We start from the raw sequence: 7,788 nt of genomic DNA, 5'->3' as shown, positions 1-7,788 counted from the left end.
CTGAGCCACACTTCGGAGAAGCCAGGAGACAGTCTAGAAGCCTCCCTCCAACCCTGCCCGTTGGAAAAGAGAAAGACTGACACCCAGAAGCAGGGAACCTTGCCTCCAAATAGCAAGGCCAGCTGCCCCCACGGGAGTTCCACAGTCCCAGAGCCTGAGTCCCAGCGCCTCAGACCCATTCCACACGAGAGGCCAGTGCAGCCAGAGGGGAGCAGGCGGAGGCCAGGAAAGGCTTCCAGCCACCGGGCCAAAAGCCAGGCCCCAGTCTGGCTGCCCAGTGACCCGAGGAAGCAGAATCTTCCCCAGGACTCAGCGGAGGAGCTCCTGGACGTGTCATGTGAGCCTGACCTTTGTGCATGCCCCCGGTGCTGCCCTCAGAGGTCATCACGGCCAGCCCCCTGCCTGGGAGAGGGCTTCATGGCAAGCACTGGCCATGTGCTGGCTCTCAGGGGCCCCAGGAGGGCGGCGAGGACATCCAACCCAAGCCATGGGGCCTGTGGGTCTCCAAGCAAGAGTACATCCCCCCGCAACAGGGGTACGGCCTGGCCCCCAGCACCTCAGCACCCCCAGAAGGACCCTTCTGGCTAGCACTCCACTGACACACACGTCCAGTGGAACGGGGGCACCCTCCCAGATTTCAGATGGGGACGGAGGTCCCCCAGCCTCCCCCGCCACCAGGTCCCACCCCAGCGCTCCCTTCCTGTCTCCAGCAGGGTGAGGCCCTGAGGGGACCACCGGCCCCTTGCCGTGCACCATAGCCCCCACTGAAGTGCCCGTGAGACCTCTCCAGGGCCTGGAGGAGACGTCAGGCAGCTCCCAGCTAAGTGGCTGGACACCTCGCAAGACCCGTTAGTGAGGCAAACAACTGCGTCACGAGATCCAAACTTGCTTCGCGTGACCGACCATGACCCAAGCCCCGGCTCCACCCCCCGGCCTCGGTGTGCCCGTCAGAGAAACGGGAGCGTCCTCCGGCTCACCAGCATGCCCGGCCGCCCAGCTGGGTGGGGCTACCCCTGGGGCCGGGGGACACGCCGAGCTCACCTTGACACTCCGGTGGTGGACGCGGGATGGTTGGCACTTGACACTGCTGGTGTTGCAGCAGCCGGTACAGCGCTTCACCTCCACGCACGGGGGCCAGATCAGAAAGTTGGCAGACGTGGGGTCCACCTGGCTCCGAGGTATCTCATAAATGACCGTCCTGGTCTTGCAGACTGCGGGGATGGCTTCCTCTGCAGAGGCAAGAGCCCGCTGAATGTTCTGGAAGCCCCAGGGCTGCGGCAGCTCCCAGGGGCCCAGGCAGGAGCATCCCCATGGGCCACAGCTTCCTCCAACAGGGCCTGTCACACAGCCCCCGGTCCAGCAGAGGCAGACAGACCCCAGCCCCCAACGGGTGCACCCGACCGGCCCAGAGATGAGCAGGGGCTTGAGGGCCAAGGAGGGGAGACCCTGGGGAAGGGGGCTGTGGGGAGCCCACCCTGGGGGCGGAGGGCTGAAAATCCCCCAACACCCCGGGGGCTCACACAGCCCCTGCAGCCAGCACGGAGCAGGGACAGCCGCCTTCACCCCAGTGCCAGGGGGCAGGGGGGCGGGGGGGGCGGTGTCTCAGATGCCCCCACCTCCTGAGGGCCCCCTCCTCCTGCATGTACATCCTCAGTGGCCTCTAGGGACGAGCCACCGAGTCAAGAGGGCTGGGTGCTGGGGGGGAAGGGGCTCCACGCACAGCGCCCACCGGCTAGAGGGGCCTGGGGAGTCCAGCCAGGCAGGGCCAGAGGTGGAGCCAGGGCCAGGGACCTTCATCCAGCCCTAGCTCTGCTCACAGGCACTCCTTTCACCTGCAGCAGAACAGGCCTCCATCGAGGATCCTGCAGCCCTACCAGAGCACCTGGCCTTGGAGACGGGAATATACGTTCACAGCGGCAAACGCCATCCGGGGAGGGCCCGCTGGCCTCAGCTAGGGATCATTTACCCACACACCACGCCCAAAGGTAAAAGCTATAAAATCCATATTCTTGGAGGAAATAAAGCTCGGACAGAGGGAGTCACATGCCCAAGGTCACACGGGGGATGGGCAGCAGTCGGGACCCACAGGTGTCAAGGGAGTGGGTGGTCACACACCCTCCAGCTGCGCCCCTGGGGCAAGATCTTCCCTCAAGGCTGAGCCTGAGGCTCCAGGAGACCCCCACCAGCTAATCACTCCTAAAGGGACCAGGCGGACCCGGGGTTGCTCTGCAAGAGGGAACAAACCCTGCATGGGGGCCGGGGGGCCAGGTCTGAGTGGGCTTGGGGCCCTGGGAAGGGCCCACCAGGCCCAGCACGGCCGTCCCCACTGCTCTGCGGCGCAGCTGGGAGCGCAGTGAGCTCCACGTTACGAGCTGGGAATTAAACACGACCCGTCTTCCAGCCAGCGAGGCTGTCTCCAGCGCAGGCCCCAACAAGACCGGGCACTTCAGGAATTTATGACGGCTCCCCTCTCCTGGAAACTCTCGGCCCAGGCCAGGCCTGCAGCAATGAGCAGGGAGGAGGGACGCGCACAGGACCCTGAGCAGGCTGTGCCTTTGTTTTACAGAGAAGAGAAGGGACGGATCCCCCGAGGCCACGGTTGGGGGAATGGGGGAGAGGGCAGGCCCCAGAGCCCCTCCCGCAGCCCCCCACCGGCCCAGCGGTCCTGGGGCTCACCGATGCTTCTTCTCCTCCGAATGGGCACAGGCCGCTTCTCCAGCGCATGCTTGGCGCCATGGCCCCCGTGGGCTCTCAGGCTGGTCTCCAAAGGCTCCTCGGCCCCTGCAGGTAGAAACAGGAGATAGCGACCGGCCGCCCACACCTGGGCACCCAGGGTCTGTCCAGCAGCACGTCCCTCCCCAGACCAGACAGGGTCCCTCCACACCCACAAGGGAGGCTTCAAGATGTGCACAGGATGGGACTCCCAACTGCCGGCAATGTCCCACCCAGCCCCGCGCAGCTGACATGAGGTCCCCAACACACGTCACCACGAAGCCGAAGCCGCAGGCCAGTGGGGAAGGGGCTGCAGCCGGCCTGCCCCACGGCTCCTCCTCAAGGAAGCGCAGGTGAGGGCTGAACCAGGTAAGGAGGCACCCGAGGCCAGCCCTCCCTGCCCAGGAGACCAGAGCCGACAGGCCTGCTGCTGCCAGCTGGACAGGGGACCTTGGACAGCGGGCTGGACCGAGGACCAGCAGGGGCTGCTGCCGCGACCTGTGCACTGCACGTGTCTCCTCCCCCACTGCCCTCACTTAAACCAACCCTCGATGAGCATCCTGGCCTTCGAGGGGCGTCGGAAGCAAGGCCAGACTGGGCCTCAGCCAGACCCCACTGGTCCCGAACTTAGCCCACTGCGAGGAGGAGGAGCACACGAGAACCGGGGGTGGGGAGTCAGGAGTCTGGGTGCCTGTCGGGGGGACACAGCTTTCAGGAAGGAAAGTGCTTTGCCATCCAAGTATCTAAGGCCTGCAGAGCAGCGGCCTCAGAGCCAAGGTCACAGCTGGGCCTAGTCCCCCGGACTGGCTACAGTCCCCTCGGTACGCACACCACCACCCTCTCTGTCCCCAGGGCCCCCAGAAAGGGGGTGCAAGAGACACAGTCCTGCCACCTGCCATCTGGCCTGACTCAGCCCAAGGACAGCGCCTGCACCTGGATGAAGTGGGTTCCACTTGACCTCCCCACCCCGGCCTCCAGACCCACTGGGGGATCTTCCCACTTCTCCTTTCTGTCACTGCCTCCCCCATAGATACCCAGGGGCAACAGGTCCCGAGAAGGCACACCCCAATAGTCAGCAGCTGCACAAAGGTTCCCCCTCTTGCCACCCCCCCACCCCAAGAAGCTCCAGTGGTATCCTGGCCACCAGCTCAGACCAGAGGCCCCCTCCTCGGTGCCCGGCCCACCTAGGCCTTGGAGACGGTCCACACACCCGCAAGTCCGGAACCTGCACTCATTGGAAACGGAGCGCAAACGGGGCACACGCGGTGGGAATGCAGAAGACACGCCTGCCTTGAATGCCGGCGTCCGGGAGAACCCAGCTCTTCCCTCAAAATGACTCAATGTTCCACTGCCACTAATTTTTTTTGAGACCCAAAATAAGATCAGAACAGAACTACTCATGCAGTAAGAATTTCCCATCAACCAACTGTTACAAGAAACATTTTTTCATGAAAAAGTGACATTATGAGTCATGTCCTGGTGGTGGCCATCTTGCCATCGCCAAACCCAGAAGCAGCTGGTCCATCCTGAGCTTCTAAGAGAAAATGGAACGGCAGCAACCCGGGCTGCACCCCCACGCCTCACTCTAGCCAGGCGACAGCCACCTCCTGGGATGTCCAGGCACCCCGTGTGCAGTAGGTGCTGCCACTTCTTCACCGCGGAGGAAACTGAGGCCTGAGACGTGGAAGGACAAGCAAGGCCAGTGGCCGGCAGGAGACCCCGCGGGCCCGTGGACAGACCCAGACCGCCTTCCGCCCAGGCCTCTCGCCCCCCAAAATGAGCAGAGAAGACACAGCCTCCTCCCAGTCCATCGACTGTCCTGAAACCTGAACCAGGGACTCGATCTCAGTCAGGAGTAGAAAGAGCTCCCGGTCAGACAAGCTCAGCCACTGCCCCATCGAGATGGGTGGTCTGGAAGCCCAGCTCGGACCCGCTGACGCGGAGGCAGCCCTCTGATTTACGCAGGTTGAGATGCAGCTAGTGGGGAATCCCAAGAGAAGGCCACGCGTGAATCATGCCCTAAAACTGCTCTCAGAACAGTTAATCAACGGCTTTCCCTTCTGTCTGTTATGCACACACGTCCAAAGGATGGGGAGCCGTCCTCCAGCCATCAGTCCTGGAGGAGCGTTAATGGCCGAGACGGGATATTTATGTATCGGTTACTCAATGACCACGGGCGCCGGGCCAGGCCGCTCAGAGAACAAAGCTCCCAGCTCCCGCCACAGCTCCGCTGAATGGCCTGCTCTCGGCACACCCGACACACAGGCCACAAACTTCACGCTACCGGCCATTAGAAGACCACATGCTGGTCTCTCCACCCAAAGGCCACACGTGAAAAACCAAATGCCCGGTCCTCGTGCACGCTTGCAACTCGCAGGCGCTGGCACAGGAATCCACCGCCTCGGGGCCTCCAGCGCGGCTCCTCACCTGTAAAATGGGAACAAGGTCCGGCTACAGGGAGGAGGCCACGCCCCCACCTGCCAATCATACAGCCCCGCCCACTTGGGAGGAGCCACTCTGTTAAAGGAGCCTCTTTCCTGCTTCCTGGGCATCAGCCTGGAAGAGACCCCTTCAGAGTCACAAAGAAGAGTAAGGACACCCAGAACAACGGGTCTCCTCCGCACCTAGCCCCCTCCTCACTGACCCCACACCGGCCTCTGACCGGACCTGGTGGGGAGTCCTGGGCCTGGAGGGCAGCTTAATCCTCCAAGAAATGACCCCGCAGCTGTTTGCAACCTTTCTTTCCTAGCAGCCAGCTCCGTTTCTACTCTTCACGTTGAACGGAAACAGAAGTCGGGGAAGAGACACCCCCCCCGACAACCCCGCAAAACAAGCTATAGAAGCAAACAGCTCGGGTCAGAGCTTCCACATCTGTGAAAGGGGGACTGACCAGGATGAAGGAGACCCACTTTGGGGTTTGTATCACAAAGGGTCCCAGAGGGGCATGGCTGCTGAGCAAGGGAGACCCTGAGGCCCCTCCAATTTCCTCACCCCCAAAGTTTCCCAGGCACTAGGAGTCCCACTCTCAGACCCCAGATCTTCTGACGGGGCGGGGGGGTGGGGGGGGGGGTAGGGGATCCACTCTCTCCACCCCCTGGGGCAGGAGGGAGCCGGGCTCCCGGGGGCTTTTATAAGGGGGCAATTTGAAACCAGCCCGGAGAACCGGCTGGTGCACCCTTACTTTTTCTGTCTGGACCCTCCAAGGAGGCGGTGGACCCAGAAGCCCCCGGGTCAGGAACGCTATCCGCGTGACCCCAGAGCTGCAATGCTAAAAGCATTCATGGGTGGGGGGTGGGGGAGAGGCGGGGCTGCGGTGACCAGAATAAGAATGGCCCCAGCAGAAAGCGAATGGCCCATTTCCCAATGGCAACCCAAAGCTGGTCCTGCAAGGAGGCCCAGCCTTTCCGAGGCCTCTGTTCTGCCAGCCAGAAAAAAACCCTCTCTGGGAGCCAGTCTCCCCACTTTCCCCAGTCCATCAGGGAGCAGCAGGACGCAGGCAAGTGTTTTCCTCGGCTCACCAAAGCCAAATCCTTCCCCCCAGGGTTACACATCAAGGAGCCAGATCAAAATCCCCCCCTGGCCCAACTCTGATCTCCAAGTGAAATTCTACCCCCTTCCTGATAAGGATCACCCGAAGGATTTCCTGGGTCAAGAAACTACAGAAACCATTGCCCTCGCTGGAAAATGGTTTTGGCATGAAATGAAAATAGTTCAGGCCTCTCCACCACCATAATTAGGTACAAATTTCCAAATGACTAGACCATGTGATTTTACTTAATTCCCCCGCCGCCCCCCTTTTTCAGAGTAGTTTGCAGTGAGAGAAAAATCTTCATTTCACGTAAAATTCTTCCACCCGACTCCTACTGGCTTCAGCGGCTCCATCTGACAAGTTCATCGGGGAACTCTTAGTCCCATCAACAGTAAGCTCTCCGATGTGAGCATCTCCCCAGCTAACTCACACTGGAGCTCCTGCCACAAAAACGTGGGCCAGAATCCTTGTCCTCTAGGAAGGGCCCACTGGTCCACACCCAAGCGCAACCACCCAACATCATCGGGCTCCCGGCCCAGCCAACCTGGGCGCCTCACCACCTTTGCCCACCTGGGGCCAGTACCCTGCCACTGCCACTCAAAAGAGCTTCAGGGTCCTCTTGTCGAAGAAACTGTTTTGTAAAGTGGCTCAGCTCCAGAGCCTGAGGGGGAGCCCCAAAATAGTCCCCAAACAGCAGATGTGTCCAAGGCGCGCCTTTTTATTGGTTCATGAAAACAGAAAGACAAGGGCCTCCTACAACCACAAAGGCCCAGCCCCACGTCAGGAGCGGGGCAAGTTCGCGGGGATGACAAAGGGGCCCAGCCGGGGGGCACCGGTGCACGCCTACCCGACCGGCGCCCGGGGCCTGGGCCGCACACCTGGCCGGGGCGCCGGCGCCCTCTATGCGGCTGAACTTTCTGTGACACACTGGGCATTTTCCTTAAGTGCAAAAACAATCCCTGGGCGAGCGAGCAGCCCTCGGCCGCCGCCGGGAGAGAAAGTGGTGATTGGAAGAGAAACTCCTGACTCATCCGCCTGGGCTTTTATGGCCCGGGATTGGATTCTGACCTTTCGGTGCGCTCCTGCTCGGCGCCCGGCCCGGCCCGGACGCGGGAGGCGGCGCGGGGCGCACATACCGCCTGCCCGCCTGCCCGCCGCCCGCGCCCTCCCAGCGCGCCGAGGGAAGGGGCGCGATTTACCTACGGAGTCTATCTCCAGGAGTCGCTGGAGGTCCCGGATGCTGTGTATCTGACTGTGCGCCAGCCTCTCAATGACCTCGCGGGGGATCTCGGCTTCCTGCAAGCAGAGCAACACGGTCAGCGCCCCGGGCCGCCCAGAGCGCCTGGTCCCCGGACCGAGGTTGCCCCGCCCCGGCGCGCGCGGGCGCCTCGCACGCAGGCCGCCCGACCCCCAGCCCGGGCCCTTGGAGCCTGAGGCCGGGGTGGGGCAGGGTGAGACTCCCATTTCTCCGTCCCCAGCCATGTCTGCCCTTTGCAAAAAGAAAGCGCTCCCCACCATTAAATTAAAAAAAAAAACCACTCGGCCCC

General features: G+C 62.3%; 1 protein-coding gene across 3 annotated transcripts in view; it reads right to left on the bottom strand.

Moving 5' to 3' along the window:
• Window positions 1-7,788, bottom strand: part of PDGFA (platelet derived growth factor subunit A) — a 16,733-nt gene that overhangs the window by 7,988 nt on the left and 957 nt on the right. For all 3 annotated transcript variants that reach the window (XM_024763535.1, XM_024763536.1, XM_024763537.1), the window contains exons 2-4: window positions 7,441-7,537; window positions 2,677-2,781; window positions 1,042-1,229 (exon numbers count right to left, since the gene is read on the bottom strand). In XM_024763535.1, the coding sequence (XP_024619303.1) occupies window positions 1,042-1,229; window positions 2,677-2,781; window positions 7,441-7,537 (390 nt within the window). The remainder of the gene's footprint in view (window positions 1-1,041; window positions 1,230-2,676; window positions 2,782-7,440; window positions 7,538-7,788) is intronic.

Source organism: Neophocaena asiaeorientalis, unplaced genomic scaffold (assembly GCF_003031525.2).
Source record: "Neophocaena asiaeorientalis asiaeorientalis breed wild unplaced genomic scaffold, Neophocaena_asiaeorientalis_V1.1 scaffold223, whole genome shotgun sequence".
In the NCBI taxonomy this organism is placed as follows: Eukaryota; Metazoa; Chordata; class Mammalia; order Artiodactyla; family Phocoenidae; genus Neophocaena; species Neophocaena asiaeorientalis.
Note: the sequence above shows the minus strand (reverse complement) of the source record. Positions and strands in the feature narration are given on the sequence as shown.